At 41.6% G+C, this 21,267-nt stretch overlaps 1 protein-coding gene across 1 annotated transcript in view; it reads left to right on the top strand.

Annotated features, from left to right (window-relative positions):
• The window catches only part of Wdr70 (WD repeat domain 70), a 266,830-nt gene that overhangs the window by 59,766 nt on the left and 185,797 nt on the right, over positions 1 to 21,267 (top strand). Inside the window, exon 7 of the mRNA XM_045132810.1 lies at positions 1,585 to 1,718. Coding sequence (XP_044988745.1) covers positions 1,585 to 1,718 — 134 coding nt within the window. The remainder of the gene's footprint in view (positions 1 to 1,584; positions 1,719 to 21,267) is intronic.

The raw sequence follows: 21,267 nt of genomic DNA, 5'->3' as shown, positions 1-21,267 counted from the left end.
TTTAAAATTAAGACCCAGTACAAAATTGGAACATAATAACAGCTAATGACATTATAAAACATAGAAAGATTACTTTTTTATTTTTAAATTTTTATTAGCATTTTCCATGATTATAAAAAAAATCCCATGGTAATTCCCTCCCTCCCCCCTCCCCCGACACTTTCCCCTTTGAAATTCCATTCTCCATCATATTACCTCCCCATCACAATCATTGTACTTACATATATACAATATCAACCTATTAAGTACCCTCCTCCTTTCCTTTCTCTTCCCTTTATGTCTCCTTTATAACTTACTGGCCTCTGCTACTAAGTATTTTCATTCTCACGCAGAAGCCCAATCATCTGTAGCTAGGATCCACATATGAGAGAGAACATGTGGCGCTTGGCTTTCTGGGCCTGGGTTACCTCACTTAGTATAATCCAGAAAGATTACTTTTATGTCTAGTCAAAATATCTGTTGCTTTTCACTTAAGTAGGGACCTCTTTTGTCAATGTTATTGTTGGCTTTAAAAATTTGTTTTTCTTTGATATAGGGATGTTTTTATTTATTTATTTTAATTATGAGAGGGAGTCAGACATATATGGAGAAAGAGAGAGAGAGAGAGGGAGAGAAAGGGCACGCCACGTCTCTAGTCACTGCAAACGAACTCTAGATGCATGTGCCACCTTGTGCATCTGGCTTTACATGGGTCCTGGGGAATTGGACTTGGGTCTTTAGGCTCTGTATGCATGTGCCCTCACTGCTGAGCCATCTCTCCAGTACACTGATTTATGTATGTATGTATGTGTATATAGATGTATATGTATGTATGTATGTATGTATGTGTGTGTATACATATATGTATGTGCATATATATATATATATATATATATATATATATATGGCTTCCTCATAATTTTGTACTTTAGAAAGCTGAATTATTTGTGAGATTTCTAACTAAAGCAACTTAATCTATCCCATGGAATTGCAATGATAGCTATACTGGCTTCATTATAAATTGGGGCAAAGCTCAATTATATTAAAATTAAAAATATTTGTTTCTTTCTGGGTATGGTGGTGCATGAGTTTAATCCCAGCACTTGGGAGGCAGAGGTAGGAGGATCACTGAGAGTTTGAGGCCACCCTCGGACTACATAGTGATTTCCAGGTCAGACTAAGCTAGAGTGAGACCCTTACTGGAAAAAACAAACAAACAAAAAAGCCTTGTTTCTTAGCTGGTTGTGGTAGCATACGCCTTTAATCCCAGCACTCAGGAGGCAGAGGTAGGAGGATCGTGGTTAGTTCAAGGCCACCCTGAGACTGCATAGTGAATTCCAGGTCAGCCTGGACAGGAGTGAGACCCTTTGGAAAAACAAAACAAAATCAAAACTTGTTTCTTGATTTCAAAAGAAAAAATACTTAAAAGTCATCTTCTAAGAAGATGTTTTCCATTCACACTTGGCAGAAGCAATATCATTTTGGGGTTGATGTTTCTAGTGCCTATAGGGTAGGTGGTGGGGATAAGGATTATAAATGGGATTTATAATTGACTCTCAGTTGGTTTTTAGCCATTGATTTTATGTGTTTGCATGTTTTGAACAGGTTTCTGCTTTGGGTCTGGATCCCTCAGGTGCCCGTTTGGTTACTGGAGGGTATGACTACGATGTTAAATTTTGGGATTTTGCTGGAATGGATGCTTCTTTCAAGGCATTTAGATCCCTTCAACCCTGTGAGTGGTATGTATTTAGTTAATATCTTCATATTTGACTTGGTATTTTCATCTTTGTAGGTAAGGCTATTGTCTTTTGAATTCCATCTATAATGAAATGTACCAGAATATAATTTATTATCACTGTATACTAATTTTATTAATGAATAAAAGTAGTATGATCCTTTATTAGCCAGGGCTCTCCAGAAGAACCGACGGAACCAATGGAGTAAATATGCTTTACGAAGGGAACTTCTCAGATTGGCTTACAGGGTATGGGCTGGGCCACCCAACAATAGCTGTCTGCTGGAGAGTTGGAGAACCTGATAGCTTCTTAGTCCATGAGGCTGGAGCACAGGTGGCCTGGAGGATTCCTGGACCTTTGGACTTAAGTCCATGTTGGAAGGCTCATGATCTGGCTTCCAGTGTCTGCAAAGGATGGCAGTTACGGGGTAGATGCACTCATGACCTTGTAGGAAGGACAGCCAGGGAAACCACCTTGAGTTTTCTTAGAACTTCTTTCTATGTAGTCCTCCACCCCAAGGGCCATCCACTCTGCCAGAAGATCTTCTAACCCCTCTTGGTACTTCTTGGAAATGCTCTCACAGATCTGCTCAAGAGGTATCTTTCTTTCTTTTTCAATTTTTTTTTTATTAACAACTTCATGATTATAAAAAATATTCCATGGTAATGCCCTCCCCCCACTTTCCCTTTGGAAACTCCATTCTCCATCATATCCCCTCCCCTTCTCAATCAATCTCTCTTTTATTTTGATGTCATGATCTCTTCCTCCTCTTATGATGGTCTTGTGTAGGTAGTGTCAGGCACTATGAGGTCATGGATATCAAGGCATTTTATGTCTGGAGGGAGCATGTTGTAAGGAGTCCTACTCTTCCTTTGGCTCTTACATTCTTTCCGCCACGTCTTCCGCATTAGACCCTGAGCCTTGGAAGGTGTGATCAAGATGTTACTCAGTACTGCAGTCACTTCTTTCCAGCACTATGATACCTTCTGAGTCATCCCAAAGTCACTGCCATCTGAAAAGAGGAGATTTTCTACCCAACGTGAGAGTACCATTAATATAAGGGTATAAATATTAAGAGAAGTGCTTACTGGGCAGTTTGATAAGCATAATATATACATTTTTCCAGACATCAGCAGATGTTACACCCCTAGGACTCATGACTATCCCTGTTTTAAGTTTTCAGTATCAGGGATGTGTTTCCCCCCATGGAGCGGGCCTCTAGTCCAATTGGAGGGCAGTTGGTTTCCACCATGACAGACGTGCCACTATTTCACCCGTTGGCTCATTTGGGCTGGCTGGCCAATGTATTGCTTTCTTATAATTTCATTTGATGCTTTATCTTCTCTAGTATTTTCTAGAATATATCAATGTCTTAATCATAACTTATATTGCATCATGTCAGTTGACATGTATTGTGAAGTTCCAATATAGAAATTAAGATGGCTTATTAGATAAGTTTGATAGTGCTGATTCTTCCATTGTACAGTGAATTTTTTTTTTTTTTTTTGAGGTAGGGTCTCACTCTAGCTCAGGCTGATCTGGAATTCACTATGTAGTCTCAGGGTGGCCTTGAACTCACAGCAATCCTCCTACCTCTGCCACCCAAGTGCTGGGATTAAAGGTGTGTGCCACCATGCCCAGCTAAAAGTGATTTTTAAAAAAATTTTTATTTATTTTTTATTTATTTATTTGAGAGCGACAGACACAGAGAGAAAGACAGATAGAGGGGGAGAGAGAGAATGGGCGCGCCAGGGCTTCCAGCCTCTGCAAAAGAACTCCAGATGCGTGCACCCCCTTGTGCATCTGGCTAATGTGGGACCTGGGGAACCAAGCCTCGAACCGGGGTCCTTAGGCTTCACAGGCAAGCACTTAACCGCTAAGCCATCTCTCCAGCCCTAAAAGTGATTTTTTAAAAAATATTTTTATGTATGAGAGAGGGAGAGAGAATGTGTATGTATGTGAGTATTGGGTGTGCCAGGGCCTCCTACCTCTGCAAAGGAACTCCAGATGCATGTGCCTCTTTGTGCATCTGGCTTTATGTGGGTATTGGGGAATCTATCTCAGGTGATTAAACTTTGCAAGAAAGTGCCTTTACCACTGAGCTCTCTCTCCAGCCTTTATAAAATAAATAATTTGTACTTGAACTGGACAAGACCTTTGTGGACCATGTAAATATTCAGGTAATTGTCATCCTTTCACTTAATGAGTTTGTCGTCTACTGATGATTACATTTGAATTTTTCATTATTATTATTATTTTAAATTTTTTATTTTTTTGAGAGAGACAGAGAGAGAGGGAATAGATGCGCCAGGGCCTTTCAGCTGCTGTGGACAAACTCCAGATGTCTGTGCCCCCTTGTATGCATGTGCAACATTGCATCTTGTGTCACTGTGTGTCTGGTTATGTGGGACCTGGAGATTCGAACATGTATTCTTAGGCTTTGCAAGCAAACCACTAAGCCATCTCTCCAGCCCTGATTATTTTATAATTTTATTTTATCTCCTGGATTTCTTCTAAAATAAGAGCTTTTCTCATTGGGTGGTGATGTTTGATTATTCTGAAATATTGTTCTTACTGGGAAAGCAGGATAAGTGCTTTGTTAATCCCTTTATACACTTCTAGCTCCAGGATTAGTGATAATGAGTTAACTTTTTTTGGTGGTGATGGTGTTCATTCCCCCCTCCCCTTTCTTTTTTCTTTTTGGCATTCTATTTTTTCAGTATTTATGGTTTTGCAAATATTTGCCAGTTGGAGTCATTACTTATGATGTTTAAATTGTCCAGATTTGTCTAGTGGGAGTCCCTGATGGCTGTGTAATTTGACATCACCATATGTCTTTTAAAAGCTGAGTTCATTTCTGAGACAACATGATGTAGGCTTTCTGATACATTTCTTTCCAAGTCCTGGAATTAGCGTTTTCTCAAGAAGCTGTACTCCCTTCTTATGTGAATGATAGAGAAAAATACGAATGCTCGGCATGCTCACTGACACTGGGGCATCATTCCTTTTTGACCTTTTGAATGGAAAGACATAAAATATACATACATATATACGCATATATATTTACCTATTCCTTTATGTGCATGTATCCATATGTATGTCTGTGTTGAAGTGACAAGACATATTGATATTTTAAATTTTTTTAAAAAATTGTTTATTTGGAAGCAGAGAGGGATAGAAGAGAGAGGGAGAGAATGGGCATGCCAGGGCCTCCAGCCACTGCTAACAGACTCCAGATGCATGCGGCACTTTGTGCATCTGTCTTTATTTCAGAACTGGGGAATGAAACTTGGCTGTTAGGCTCTGCAGGCAAGTGCCATCTCTCCAGCTCTGGAAATTTTAGTGAACTTAATTTCAGAATTTTCTTTGTATGTATGATGTGAGTGTGAATGTGCACGCATGTTTGCTATGATGTATTTCTAGTGGTGAGGGGACAGACATGGGTGCTGATCCTCACCTTCCACCTTGTTTGAGACAAGAGTCTCTGTTAGTTTGTGCTTTAAATGCAGGTTAACTGGCCAGCAGGCTCCCAGAGGTTCTCCTGTCTCTGCCTCCCATTTCATTGCAGGAGTGCTGGGATTGTAGAGTCGCAGTACTGTGTCTGGCTGAATGTGCCAGGACTGTAGAGTCACAGTACTGTGTCTGGCTGAATGTGCCGGGACTGTAGAGTCACAGGACTGTGTCTGGCTGTATGTGCCGGGACTGTAGAGTCACAGGACTGTGTCTGGTTGTATGTGCTGGGACTGTAGAGTCACAGTACTGTGTCTGGCTGAATGTGCCGGGACTGTAGCATCACAGTACTGTGTCTGGCTGTATGTGCCGGGACTGTAGAGTCACAGTACTGTGTCTGGCTGAATGTGCCGGGACTGTAGAGTCGCAGTACTGTGTCTGGCTGTATGTGCCGGGACTGTAGAGTCGCAGTACTGTGTCTGGCTGAATGTGCCGGGACTGTAGCATCACAGTACTGTGTCTGGCTGTATGTGCCGGGACTGTAGAGTCGCAGTACTGTGTCTGGCTGTATGTGCCGGGACTGTAGAGTCACAGTACTGTGTCTGGCTGTATGTGCCGGGACTGTAGAGTCACAGTACTGTGTCTGGCTGTATGTGCCGGGACTGTAGAGTCGCAGTACTGTGTCTGGCTGTATGTGCCGGGACTGTAGAGTCGCAGTACTGTGTCTGGCTGTATGTGCCGGGACTGTAGAGTCGCAGTACTGTGTCTGGCTGTATGTGTACTCTGGGACTCTGAATTCAGGTGCTCGTGCTTGTGCAAATACTTTATCTTAAACCAGCTCCTCAGTCTCAGAATGAACCCACACACACATTTTCTTTCTTTTTTTGGTTTTCTGAGGTAGGATTTCTCTCTAGCTCAGAGCTGATCTGGAATTCACTCTGAAGTCTTAGGGTAGCCTCGAACTCATGGCGATCTTCCTACCTCTGCCTCCCGAGTGCTGGGATTAAAGGTGTGCGCTATCACGCCTGGCTCCAGAATATTTTCAAAAACATATTGTATTTATTTATTTGAGAGAGAGAAAGAGCCAGAGAGTGAGAGGTGGGGGAGAGAGAATAGGCATACCAGGACCTCCAGCCACTGCAAAAGAACTCCAGACACATGTGCCCCCTTGTGCATCTGGCTTACGTGGGTTCTGGAGAATCAAACTGGCATCCTTTGGTTTTGCAGGCAGATGCCTTAACTGCTAAGCCATCTCTCCAGCCCCAGAATATTTTTTGTAATTTATAGAAAAATGACAAGATAGAGCCGGGCATGGTGACACACACCTTTAATCCCAGCACTTGGGAGGCAGAGGTAGGAGGATTGCAAATTCCAGGTTAGCTTAAGCTAGAGTGAGACCCTATCTTGAAAAACAAACAAACAAACAAAAAAAGATGTACATACTTCATGCATACACCATTTTCCTTTATGATTAACTTGCATATATATATGGGAGGTGAGAGAGTATCTTGCTATGTAGCCCAGAATGCCTTTGAACTTAGCTTTTTTTTTTTTTTTTTTTTTTAAAGTTGTGTGGGGATTTGAACACAGGTATAGTAAGCACTTTATCCTTTGAACTTGGGATCTTCTCACTCTGCCTCCCAAGTGCTAGGATTATATGTATGTCCTTAAAATCTTATCTTAATATGGTCTGTTTGTTATAATTAAAAAACCATTGTTAGTTATTATTAATACCCAGACTTGATTTTGGTTATCATTGTTTTCTTCAGTAATGACCCCTACAAGATAATTTAGTTTCATATTTGTTTCATATCCTTTGGCATATAAAAATTTGTTAGTCTTAAAAAATTTTTCTTTTGGTCATTATTGTTTTTCAAGATCTTGATAGTTTTGAGGGATACTGGTTTGGCTGTTTATGGAATCCTCAACTTGTTTTTATCTGATGTTTACCTCATGGTTTGATGGAGGTGATGGGTATTAATGGGTGTTATAGCAAGTGTCCTCCCAAAGACTCATGTGTTGAATTCTTGGTTCCCAGATGGTGACACTATTGAGAGGTGACTGGATCATGGGTGTGCTAACTGCATCAACGTATTAATCCATTAATGAGTTGATAGCTGAAGGTACTATTGCAATGTGAGTTGGAGGAGGTGGATCACTGGGGGCATGTCTTTGAAAGACATAGCTTGTCCATGGCTCCTTCATGTCTCTTGCTTTCTGCTTCTTGGCTACTATGACCTCCGTGCATTATAATGTTCTGCCTTATCTTAGGTCTACCCCCATGGAGCTAGTTGGCTGTAGACTGAACCTCTGAAACCATGAGCCGAAGGCGTGTGCCACCACATCCAGATATTTTCTTCTTTTCTCTTTTCTTTTCCGTTCTTTCCTTCTCTTCTTTTCTGTTCTGTTCTTTCCCATTTCCTCCTTCCTCCCCTCCCCTCTTCTCCTCTCCTCTGTTCTCCTCTTTCTTCTTTTAGTGCCGGCTGACCTAGACTTCACTCTGTAGCCCAGGATGGCTTCAAACTCATCGTGATCCTCCTACATCAGCCTCCTGAGTACTTGGGTTAAAGGTGCGTGTCACCATGCCTAGCAACTTCCTTTTATCTTTGTTTTTCAGTACTTCTTTAATTTTTGGTGTGCTCCAGGCTCTTATTTCTTTTTTAAATAATATTTTATTTATTTATTTATTTATGAGAGAGAGAGAGAGAGAGAGAAGCAGATAGAAAGAGAGAATGGGCACACCAGGGCCTTTAGCCACTGCAAATGAACTCCAAACACATGCACCCCCTTGTGTATCTGGCTTATGTGGGTCTTGGGAAATCAAAGTAGGGTTCTTAGGCTTTGCAGGCAAATGCCTTAACCACTGTTTCATGAGGCCCCCCCCCCCCCCCCCGGCTCTTATTTCTTCAGAAAGTTAAAAAAAATTTTTTAGGTAGCAAACAAAATAATGAATTTAATTATAACATTTTCATATATGTATATTGTGTACTTTGCTCTTACTTGCTGTTTTTCCCCCTTCCCATAGGTCTTTTATTCTCAAGTAGTCTCTCCTCTGCTTTCATGTTATATGTACCTGTTTGTGTGTCTGTCTGATGTCTATGTATCTACTTAGATTCTACAAATGATAGAGAAGTAATATTTGTTTTTTTTTTCCGTGCCATTGCTCTGTCTTGTTCTCTCTACTTCCCTCTAGCCCCTTTCCTCCTCCCAAATAGTCTCCCTTCTACATTCATGAAACACACAAATACTTAAATCTAGATTCTATATAAGAGAAAACATAATATTTATCTTTCCAAGTCTGGCTTATTTGGATTAACATGATGACCTTTAGTTCTATTCATTTTCCTGAAAAACAACATATTTATTTATTTTATTTTTTAATAAATTCTATTTTATTTTTTATTTATTTGAGATTATATATGTATGTATATATATACATATATATATACATATATATATACATACACACACACACACATATATATATATATATATATATATATATATATGGAGAGAGAGAGAGAGAGAGAGAGAAAATGAACGAATATGGGCACATCAGGGCCTTCAGGTGCTGCAAATGAACTCCAGACACATGTGCTACCCTGTGCATCTGGCACGCATGGGCTTTGGGGAATAGAACCTGGGTTCTTTGGCTTTGCAGGCAAGTACCTTAACTGCTAAGCCCACAGAATTTTATTTTTATTTATGGTTAAATACTACTACATTGTGGATACATACCCTGTTTTCTGTATTTGTTTATCTGCTGATGGGTACCTGGCTAATTCCACAACTTGGCTTTAGGAATACTGCCATGATAAATATCAGTGTGCAGATGTCTCTCTTGTATGCATCTTGTGGTAATTTTAGTTTTAGGTATTTTAGGGATCTCTCTTGATTTTCTTTTTTTTAATCTACTTTTTAATTTTTATTAACATTTTCCATGATTATAAAAAAATATCCCATGGTAATTCCCTCCCTCTCCCCTCTGACACTTTCCCCTTTGAAATTCCATTCTCCATCATATTACCTCCCCATTTCAATCATTGTACTTACATATATGCAATATCAACCTATTAAGTACCCTCCTCCCTTCCTTTCTCTTCCCCTCTCTTGATTTTCATGGTGGCTGACTAACTTGCCTTGAGCAACTTGCCAGGGGATAAACCACTGGAGAACATTACTGTTTGTCCCCCAGAAACCATTAAGTCCCAGTAGTTCCTGTGAGAGGATTGGGATCTAATGAATTCCTCCTCCATCAGTGGAATGTTGATGGGCTCAGCCTTGTCTAGGAAGCTGCAGCTTGTCTGAGTTTGAGTATATTGGCCATGTTGTGTCCAAGAAACACCATTCCATAGCCCTCCTCCTCCTCTAGCTCATACACTTTTTCTGTGTTTTCTGCCTCTTTTTTTTGTTTTAAATATATTATTTTTTATTGACAACATCCATAATTGAAAACAATATCCTATAGTAATTCCTCCCTCCCCCCACTTTCTCCTTTGAAACTCCGCTCTCTGTCATATCCCTTCCCCCTCTCAATCAGTCTCTCTTTTATTTTGATGTCATGATCTTTTCTTCCTTTTATGATGGTCTTGTGCAGGTAGTGCCAGGCACTGTAAGGTCATGAATATACAGGCCATTTTGTTTCTGGAGGAGTACATTGTAAGTAGTCCTACCCTTCCTTTGGCTTTTACATTCCTTTTTTTTTTTTTTAATTTTTGTTTGATTTTTATTTATTTATTTGAGAGAGACAGAGAGATAGAGAGAGAGGTAGAGAGAGAATGAGTGCACCAGGGCCTCCAGCCACTGCAAACGAATTCCAGATGCATGCGCCACCTTGTGCAGCTGGCTTACATGGGTCCTGGGGAATTGAGCCTTGAACCAGGGTCCTTAGGCTTCACAGGCAAGCACTTAACTGATAAGTCATCTCTCCAGCCCGGCTCTTACATTCTTTCTGCTACCTCTTCCTCAATGGACCCTGAGCATTGGAAGGAGTGATTGCGCTATTTCAGTGCTGAGCACTCCTCTGTCATATCTTCTTAGTGCCGTGGTACCTTCTGAGTCATCCCAAGGTCACGTCCATCTGAAAAGAGAAGATTCTCTAACAGAAAGTGAGAGTAGCATTACTATATGGCTATGAACATTAAGAGAAGTGCTTACTGAGCAGTTTGGTGAGCATAGTATAAACTTTTAGCCAAACAAGAGCAGTTACACTCCTAGGGCTCATGACTACCCATGTTGTAGGTTTTCAACATCAGGGATATATTCCCTCCCATTCAAATTAGACTGTGGTTGGTTTCCCCCATAACAGACATGCCACTATTGCACCTGTTGGCTCATTTGGCCTGGCTGTCCAAATATAAAGCTTGCAGTGTCCACTGTTGGGTATCTTCACTGGTGATTTCTCTCTCTCCCATTGAACTGCATTCAGAATGGCTTCTTCCAGCTTTCTGTCAGCTGGTCTACATGGAGGAGGCTTTCAGCTCAGCTCCAGCAGGGCTTCTCAGTGACCTTGCAGCCCAAGTATGTGGAGTCTTCAGCAGTGGGGTCCTACCATCTATTTCTGGTGGGAAACCAAGGGCCTTGGCAATGGCCTGTAATGTTTTGGGGGCATCCGGGACCTCCCTGTTCTGCCCTTTCTTGAATGATGTTCCTTGAGTCTTGAAAAGGGTGATAGGGATGCCCTGTTTAGGGATGCGCACACAGTAGTCACTTACTCTCAGCACTTTGGCCATATATGCCTATCTGCGCTAACCTCTGTCTACTTCAAAGAGAAACTTTTGAGATTAAGCCTGAGAGCAGTACTACACTATTGGTATATATTTATCTATATTTATATTAAACATATATATTTAGAAGGCAGTATGACATCATGTCCATTTAGCATAATAGCATTAGTTCCCCCAGAAGCCTAGGGCCTCTGACCTCCTTCGCAGCCATGGTCTTTAGTGAGGCACAAATCTCTCCTATGAAGCTCCCTCAAATCCGCTCAGAAACAGTTACTTACCTCTACAGCAATCACACCACTGTCACAGCATTGGGCATGTTTTGCCTGTACAGTTGGTGTTGTAGAGCTCACTGTGTCCACTGCTGGTTGAGAGTATAGCTGACTTTTCTCCTGCAGTAGTCTCTATAATACTTCTGGCACTGCCAGCAGGGAGGAACCTTCCAGATTGATTTTTCTATGTTCTTTAGCTGAGCATGTGGTATCTTCTAGGCTGTCTTTTAAAAATAAATTTGGATTTTCACAGGATGGAGCCTTCAGTGGGTAAGGTTTTGTCCTCAGGGTACTAATTGTATTGTCCTGGTTTAGAGCACTAAGTTTCTCCTTAGTGGTGCTAATCCCTTTAACAATTCTAGCTGCTTTCCTTGCCAAACTGCACACTTTTCATATCTTTTTGCTCCACCTGCTTTTTTTTTGCTATAGATTTGGATAAGAGCCATGAGCATTAGCCATAACATAGCCTGAATAATATCTTTTTCAATTGTTTAACTTTATATTTTTTATTATTGACAACTTCCATAATTATAGACAATAAAATATGATAATTCCCTCCCCACTGAATAATATCTTGTCTTGAGATTTCTTCCACCAAGTAAATTAGTTGAATACGTTTGAATTCAGCCTCACCCAAATTCTTAGGAAATGAGTAGAATATAAGCAGATTCTCCCAGAATACCACATGAATGGCTTTTAGCTCAGTTTCCAGTGGAATCTTGTTTTCCCTGAAACTTCATGAGTTGGACCTGCACCATCCACATTTTTCTCCACCTCGCACAAGAGTGGCCCATTAAGCTACACTACAGAATTCCAAGGCTTGTCTAGCCCAAAGTTCCAAACTCTTCCACAATTTCTGCAAGCCAGTTCCAAAGGTCTGTGAACTACATTATCAGGTTTATCATAGTAATGGTTCTAGTTCTTGGTACCAATTTTCTTTATTAGTTTCTTTTCTTGTTGCTATGACCTTATACCTAACAAGCAATTTAAGGGAAGTGGGAGTGGGAGGCTGGTCACATTGCAGCCACAGTCTGGAAACAGAACGTAGAGTCCGGTTGTGAAACCTCAAGGATCACCCCTAGTGATCTACTTCCTCCAGTGTGGTTTTACTCCCTAAAGGTTCCATAAATTTCCCAAACTGCATCACCAGTGGGGCTAGTTATTCAAACAGATGAGACTATGGGAGACATTTATCAAACCTCAACAGAAACCTTTTTGCATTAGAAATCTATTCTCAAATTTAAAAATCTAAAATAAAATAACAAGGCAGCTAAGGATATATAGTGACTTGCTTCTGATACCCTCGTATGGAAACCTGCTGGGCCACCTCATGTCTCTTGCTTTCTTGGCCTGCTCTCAGCACTATTTTTTGGGTGGGTAAATGAGGCTTCTGAGTCTGCAGATTCCATATCCATGGATTAAACCAACTATAGATCAAAAATATTTGAAAAAAGTCGGGTTTGGTGGCACTCACCTTTAATCCCAGCACTCAGGAGGCAGAGGTAGGAGGGTTGCTGTGAGTTTGAGGTCACCCAGAGACTACATGGTGAATTCTAGATCAGCTTGGGCTAGAGTAAGACCCTACCTCAAAAAACCCAAAACCAAAACAAAACAACACTGAGTAACTCCAGATGGTTCTTGAGCCCATCCTTCATGGGTATTGAGGGAATACTGTTCTATAAAATAGATAAACTATGACCTTGGAAAGTAAGAGGTAATGCTAGTTACTACTTGTTACTAGTGTTGGTGTGCATATTATCTTATTTTATTTTTATTAAGAACATACTTTGTATGGATACATCATGTCTTGGAACCATTTTTTCCCTCCTCCCTGCTCCCATTCCACTGGGGGCCCTCCTCAGTACAGTTACTGGTATTCCCCATAGGGTTGTGGGTTATGCATTGTGGGGGCAGCACTCAGTTATTGGGGTGAGGCAAGCATGCCTGTTATTTTAGCCATTTTACCAAACCTTCCTATGTTATTCTCTTCTTTTTTGGTGGAGGAAACCTGGAGTCAGCAAAGTCTCACAACTAGTACATGAGCTATGTGGCTCAGGAGCGACTCTGTATAGTCCTGCCATCTGTTCTCATCTAGTGTTCTCCATAACATAAGAAGACCTGAAGCTAAAGGGCTTGTTCACCATCCCACACCTAGCTAGCAGAAAGAGGATTTGGATCCCTAGACTCCTGACTCACATTCTGGTGCACTTTTCACTACAACAAGATACCTTGGCTCCTAAGCTCCAAGTGACAGCCCCAGACAGCTGTGTTTATCTGTCTTGCGTGTCCCAGCTTGTTTTTCTAGCCAAGCAAAAACTACGTAAAAGGATCCTCCGTCTTCACCTTCCCGCTGCCCCCCACCTACGCCCCTGTACTTCCACTTGCCCATGAATAACTTCACAGAAAGGGTCGTGCGGTGTCACTAAGCCTTCCTCTGCTTCTGGCTGACTCCCGAGAGAACGTTCACTTCCTCGTGACTCCAGTTTACTGTCAGATTGTCTTTCGCTCTCTTCTCTTTGATCGGAATCTTAGTTGTATAGGCAGGAATTTGAGGAACAGATGTTCTACTCCTTGAACAAGCCCTTTAATTCTCCTTAGTGCTGTGTCTAATGACTCTTAATCCTGTCCTTTTAACTCCATGGCTAGCAGAATTAAGAGCAAAGTGGGACAGGAATGATGAGGTTGGTGCTGAATGTTTCATTTTAGTGTGGGCAAAGTGGACTAAGGAGAGTACATGAAAAACAGAGTGGGAAAATATGCAGCTTCCCATTTAGCTCGAAAGTCACATGAATATTAGTGTGGGATTGCTGGGATTTTAGGTTTCTTTCTAAATATAACCACAGAAATGGAGTCATTGCCTATTTCTACTTCCTCTTCTAAAATGTTTGCTGTTTAAAAGCCTGTTTTGGTTTCATTTTAAAAATAATAAAACAGCCAGGCTTGGTGACACACACCTGAATTCCCATGTGTGGGAAGCAGAGGTGGGAGGAGCCCTGTAAGGTCAGTTTGAGATTACAGCAAGACACTACCTAGAACCACCAAACAGCAACCAGCAAAAAACCTCGGAAAAGAGTGATAACTTACAGTACTTGATCTCTTATGATTGGTGAAGAAAATTAACATATCCTTCCAATGGGAGTGCCAGTAAAGAGTAACAAAAGTGTGTCCTGTGAACTCACACGTTTGTTCCATTCTTTCTTTAAGGGACCTTGCTTAAGCAGTTTTAATTTTCTCATTATTGGTGTTCTGAGATGTTCATTTTTATATTAAACAAATCAAATTGGAGAGGGAAATATGGCTGAGTGGTTGAAGGCACTTGGTAGTAAAACTTGCCAGTCTGGGTTCAATTCCCAAGCCACTTACATAAGTGGTTTAAGTGTCTGGTGTTCCTTTGTAGTGGCACCAGGGCCTGCCATGTGCGCGTGCCGGCACACACAAAGGAGCAGTGTCTGGAGCTTGTTTGCAGTGTCTGGAGGCTCTGGTGTGCCCAGTCTTTGTCTCTATCTGTCACTCAAATAAATAAATAAATAAATAAAAATTTAAAAAATGTGGTAAAAGTAAAATACTGCTAAATGTAAATAGGAGAAAAACAAAGAAACACAGAAGGAAAAAAGTAAAAAAAAAAAAAAAAGAAACTAAGAAAATAAAAAATATTGCCCAATAATAAACCATATCATAAAAAGTTACATTAATGCATGAAGGAGGAAAACAAATAAAAACACAAAAGTTTTAAAAATATGTAAGTGGCTAAGGCAATGGCTTAGTGGTTAAAGGCATTTGCTGGCTAGCCTGCATGCTCAGGTTCAGTTCCCTAGTACCCACATAAAACCAGGCAAGCATTCATTTGCAGTGGCAAGAGACCCTGCCTGGCATGGGTGCACATGTGTGTGCAAACATACACACACATATAAATATAAACTTTAAAAAATATGATAATGTAAACATACAGTTAACCACATGGTAAAAAGAATAAAGGGAATCATAAGAGTCAAAAATAAAAAAAAAAAAGGATGAGGGGCTGGAGAAATGGCTTAGCAGTTAAATGCTTGCCTGTGAAGCCTAAGGACCTCAGTTCGAGGTTCGATTCCCCAGGACCCATGTAAGCCAGATACACAAGGGGGTTGCATGCATCTGGAGTTCTTTGCAGTGGCTAGAGGCCTTGGTGCGCCCATTCTCTCTATCTCCCTCTTTCTCTGTGTCTATGTCAAATAAATAGATAAATAAAAATATTTTTAAAAAAGAATGAGGGAACTGGTGAGATAGCTCAGTACTATGTGGTTAAAGGCACTTGCTTGCAAACCCTGACGGCCCAGGCTCAATTCCCTAGTTCTCATGTAAGGCCAGATGCACATAGTGCCACATGCATCTGGAGTTCGGGTGTAATGGCAAGAGGCCCTGGCATGCCCATTTCCTCTCTCTGCTTACAAACAAATAAATGCAAATATTTTAAAAAAGAAAAAGAATAAAAAGTGTGAGGTGTTGGAGCAGTGTCTTCTGCTCTGGAAAACTGGAGACTACTAATCATATGCCTATGCATGTACTGGGGGCAGGGCAGATTTGTGGGCTCTTGTCTACCATGGTTTAGGCTGCTGAGTCTGTACTGGACAAGTGTCTGATGAGCCAGAGCCTTTTCCACCTTGGTAGCTCCGCCTCTTTGCTTACCAGGGCCTTTTACTGACCATGTGTAGCTTTGCTGTCTGTGAGCTGTGCAGCAGCCTTATCTTCCTGAGATTCCCCAGACTGTATTCCTCTGAGGGTAGGTTTCTCTCTTGTGTGTTGGGATTGTGGGAAGCAACCTCAGCAACTGCTGAGATTCAGCACATGTGAAAGACACGTCTTTATACTTTTAAGGCCTCTTGAGTATTAATCACCCTGCTGAAGGGCAGCCATTCTGGGTGGCATGTACACCCCTGCAGCTTCAGAGTCCTCAGGTCTGATAGTTTGCTCCAGAGGATGCAGGCTCAGGCTGTCAGACGCCATGCATTCTTAGTTGCTGAGCTTGCTTGTGGCCACTGAGGGTGGGGCTCTCTTCCTATGTAGTTTCCAACCTAAGCCAATGCTCCTTGCCACCTTTCTCTTTGGTCTTCTCAGTATCTCACCCTTCTGCTTTCCGTAACTGCCTCCCTGGCCTCTCCTCACCTGGGGCTGTGGCAGGTCGCACTGAGGCTCCCTGACCTGTGCTTGTTCCCTGTGCTCAGTCGCTCAGGGCAGCTCAGTTTTTAACTAGGTTTCTTCTCAAGGTGGTACCCAGCCTCTGCCCTTTAAATCATATGGTGTGACAAGGTGATAGTTCTCTGCATTGCTCATCTGTCTGCTGGAGGAATCACTGCGTGGCCAAAATCTGATTCTTGAGTTTGAAGTCCCGAGGCCTGTGGGCTTGTCCTGAGAACTTGGCTTACTTCTTTTTGTAAAATATTTTATTTGTATTTATTTATTGAAAGAGAGAGAGAGAAAGAGGCAGATAGAGAGAGAATGGGTGCACTCGGGCCTCTAGCTGCTGCAAATGAACCTTAGACACATGTTACCTTGTGTACCTGGCTTATGTGGGTCCTGGGTCCTTGGGTTTTGCAGGCAAGTGCCTCAACCACTAAGCCATCTCTTCAGCCCATTGAGCCTACTGGCTTACTTCTTATCAGTACCCTATCGCTGTCTTTTTTCCTGTTTTTGTCTCTTTGGAATGGAGTGTATTTTATCTTATCCTGACTCCCCTTTACTGGCTGCCAGTGGAGTCAGCTTTTGTCTAGACATCTTTATATTCCTTAATTTTTCTTCTTCTTCTTCCTCTTCCTGTTCTTCTTCCTCTTCTCCTTCTCCTCCTCTTCTTCTTCTTCTTCTTTTTTCTTGGTGGTAGGGTCTTACTCTAGCCCAGGCTGACCTGGAAACCCACCCAGTCTCAGGCTGGCCATGAACTCACAGCAGTCCCTTCTCAGCCTCCAGAGTTCTGGGATTAGAGGTGTGTACCACCACATCTGGCTGTCAGGCCATTTTACCTGGAACTCTATGCCGTGAGTGTGGCGGGGTGGAGATTGAACCTAGGGTCCCAGACATGCTAGGCCAATCCCATCTTTCCTTATCTCATAGTGGTTCCATCCTCATGACCTAGCTGATAGCTTGCTAAAGGCTTCTCCTAACACCATCACTTTGGGGGTTAGGGCTTCAGCTTAGGAATTTGAGTAAGGAGACACATGCAGATGGGAACAGATAACATTTTACACTTTTTGCTATGCTAACTTTCTTTGTTTCAGAGCAAATACTTAAAAAAATATATTTATTTATTTATTTGACTGAGGAAGAGAGAGAGAGAGAGAGAGAAAGAGAGAGAGAGAGAGAGAGAGAGGGAGGGAGGGAGGGAGGGAGGGAGAATGAGTGTGCCAGGGCCTCCAGCCACTGAAAACAAACTGCAGATGTGTGTGCCCCTGTGCATCTGGCTTATGTGGGTCCTGGGGAATCAAACCCAGGTCTTCAGGCTTCGCAGGCAAACGCCTTAACCACTAAGCCATTTCCCCAGCCCAAGATTTTATTTTTTAAAAAATATATTGCGGGGCTGGAGAGATGGCTTAGTGGTTAAGCGCTTGCCTGTGAAGCCTAAGGACCCCGGTTCGAGGCTCAGTTCCCCAGGACCCACGTTAGCCAGATGCACAAGGGGGCGCATGCGTCTGGAGTTCATTTGCAGTGGCTGGAGACCCTGGCGTGCCCATTCTCTCTCTCTCTCTCTAACTACCTCTTTCTCTCTCTGTCACTGTCAAATAAATAAATAAAAATACACAAAATATTAAAAAATATATTGTGGATCTGTGCACTTTAATTGGTTACAGATGAAGCTCTTTTTTTGAGGTAGGGTCTCAGTTTAGCCCAGGCTGATGTGGAATTCACCTGTAGTTCCAGACTGGCCTTGAACTAACTCACAGCTTTCCTTCTAACTCTACCTCTTGAATGTTGGGATTAAAAGTATATACCACCATGCTTAGCAGGGTGGAGGATGAGGGGGAGAAGAGAGGACAGGAGAGAGAATGAGAGGAGTAAATGGGCATGCCAGGGTCTCCAGCCTCTACAAATGGACTTCAGATATCTTAACCACTGAGCAGTTATAATAATGTACCATCACAGAAGGGAACAGAGTGTGAAGAATATATGGATATCATAGCTCTGAGGCTGAGACCTCTCCTACATGAAATTATAGTCACTTAAAGAGCCAAAAACACCCAAGCAAAGTAATTTCTGGGAAAAACTTTCAGTTCTATGCTAAAAATCTCCCTGAGATTATGGGATATTTTTACCTTTTAAATTTATTTTATTTTTTAAATCTATCTATCAATTTATTTATTGGTTTTTTTTTTGAGGTAGGGTCTCTCTCGAGCCCATGCTGACCTGGAATTCACTATGCAATCTCAAGGCTCGCTTCAAGCTCACAGCTGTTCTCTTACCTCAGCATCCAGAGTGCTGGGATTATAGGCATGTGCCATCACACCCTGCTTGAGACTTATTTTTACTCCTAGCTTGTAGCTTGCTTTTTCATTATCTTTTTTTTTTTCTTTCCTTTTTCACTGTATTAAAAATGAATGTCTTTTGAGTTGGGTGTGGTGGCACATGCCTTTTTTCTTTTTTTGTTTGGTTTTTCTAGGTAGGGTCTCACTCTAGCTCAGGCTGAGTTGGAATTCACTATGTAGTCTCAGGGTGGCCTCGAACTCCCAGCGATCCTCCTACCTCAGCCTCCCAAGTGCTGGGATTAAAGGCGTGCTACCAAGCCCGATGGTGCATGCCTTGAGGAATAAAACTTTCTAATTTTGGTAAAGTAAAACTTTTCTATGTTTAGAGATTTTGTACACTATTTGAGAAAAACATTTCTGTAACATTTTTAGCTATGCTATCTTTCATGTTTCATTATTTTACCTTAAATAAAAAACAATTAGTGTATATACAACCTGAAATTGAATTTTTAACACTTTATGTTTATTTATTTATTTGAGAGAGAGAGAAAGATGCAGAGAGAGGGAGGGAGAGAATGGGCGCACCAAGGCCTCCAGCCACTGCAAATGAACTCTAGACGCATATGCCTCCTTGTGCATCTGGCTTACGTGGGTCCAGAGGAATCGAATCAAGGTCCTTTGGTTTTATAGGCAAACACTTTAACCACTAAGAAATCCCTCCAGTCCCTGAAATTGATTTTCTTTTTCCTTTGGTTTTTCGAGGTAGGGTCTCACTCTGGTCCAGGCTGACCTGGAATTATCTATGTAGTTTCAGGGTGGCCTCAAACTCATGGTGATCTTTCTACCTCTGCTTCCTGAGTGCTAGGCTCCTGAAATTGATTTTTAAGTATGATATGAAAATAGACAAATATTCATACATTTATTTATTTAAAAATTTTTATATTTTCCTTTAAAAATATTTATAAGGAGAAAGAGAGAGAGAAAGAAAGGGAAAGAGAGAGGGAGGGAGAGAGAATGGGCATGGTGCCGCTGCAAATAAATTCCAGACACATATGCCACTTTGTACATCTGACCTGGGGAATTGAACACAGGCTATCAGGGTCTGCAAGCACGCCTTCACGACTGAGTCATCTCTCCAGCCCTTTTAAACATTTCTTCTTCTTTTTTAAATGTAGGTATTGGGGAATTGGCGGTCAGGCTTTGCAATAAAATTCCATTAACTGCTAAACCATCTCTCCAGCCCAATTCGTATTATTATTATTATCATCATCATCATTATTATTATTTTTCACAGTAGGGTCTCACTCTAGCCCAGGCTAACCTGAAACTCACTATGTAGTCTCAGGGTGGCCTCAAACTCACGGTGATCCTCCCTCCCTCCCTCCCTCCCTCCCTCCCTTTCTTCAGAATCATTGTTTGTGGTCTACTTTAATATGTTACAATATTGTGTTGTATAGTTCTCTGCAACTTAGAGAAATTTATGAGGGTTCCACTGTTGACAATTAATAGGCAAAACCCTAGATACTGGGAGGTTCATCACAGAGAAGTCATGGCAGATGCATATGAAGATCACTTTGAGTGTAGTGGTGAGGGTAGAAAGTTTACTAGTGCTAGTGTGATGAAAAGGATGGCTGAGGGCTGGAGAGAGGGCTTAGCAGTTATGGCTCTTGCCTGCAAAGCCTAAGGACTCATGTTCAACTCTCCAGATCTCACGTAAGCTAGACGCACAAGGTGATGCAAGCACTCAAGGCTGCGCGTGTGCGCAATGTGGCGCACACATCTGGAGTTCAAGTATAGTGGCTGGAGGCCCTGGCACACCAGTTCTCTCTCTCTCACATAAAAAGGGGGACAGTTTGTTGGGCTTGCCTCAAATCCAAAAGGATGGTTGAAAAACTTGTTCAAATGCCCCAACCTTGAAGATGAAGATAGAGGGAGTAGTCAGTAGAAAAGGAAGAATGGGGTCCAGGATCCTTGGACAGGAAGATTTTGATTTTTATCATTGAGAAGAGGAGAAAGAGAAGAGTTTAGGTATGGCTAAATTTATAAAGCTAATGGTTGCAGTAAGTTACTCTGTTTCTTCTGGGGAAAAAAGCCAAAAGATTCAATACTTGAGAGGGAGAGTTGGTTGGGTTGAGGGTTGTAAATTTTAGTACATTACTATTAGAAAATGAGAAAGGAAAGTTAACAAGCCTAACAGTTGAAGGCCCATTTGAGGTTGATGTTTATGATTTTAATGAATTACCAATTTTAAAAATTTTATTTATATATTTATTTAGAGAATGAATATGTGTACCAGGGCCTCTAGGCACTGGAAAGGAATTCCAGATGCATGCACCACCTTGTGCATTTGGCTTTATGTGAGTACTGAGGAATTAAACCTGGGTCCTTTGGCTTTGTAGGCAAGTGCCTTAACCACTGAGCCATCTCCCCAGCCCAGAATCATCATTTAAAAAATATATTTTATTGATTTATTTTGAGAGAGAGTCAGAGAGAGAAAGAGGCAGATAGGTAGGGAATGGGTTCACCAGAACCTCTAGACACTGCAAAGAGACTTCAGATACATGCGCCACTTAGTGCATTTGGTTTTATGTGGGTACAGGAGATCGAACTTGGGTTGCTTAGCTTTGTAGACAAGTGCCTTAACTGCTAATCCATCTCCCCTGTCCCCAGAATCATCAGT

This window comes from Jaculus jaculus, chromosome 13 (assembly GCF_020740685.1).
Source record: "Jaculus jaculus isolate mJacJac1 chromosome 13, mJacJac1.mat.Y.cur, whole genome shotgun sequence".
Classification (NCBI taxonomy): domain Eukaryota; kingdom Metazoa; phylum Chordata; class Mammalia; order Rodentia; family Dipodidae; genus Jaculus; species Jaculus jaculus.
This window is presented reverse-complemented; position numbering and strand designations above follow the sequence as displayed.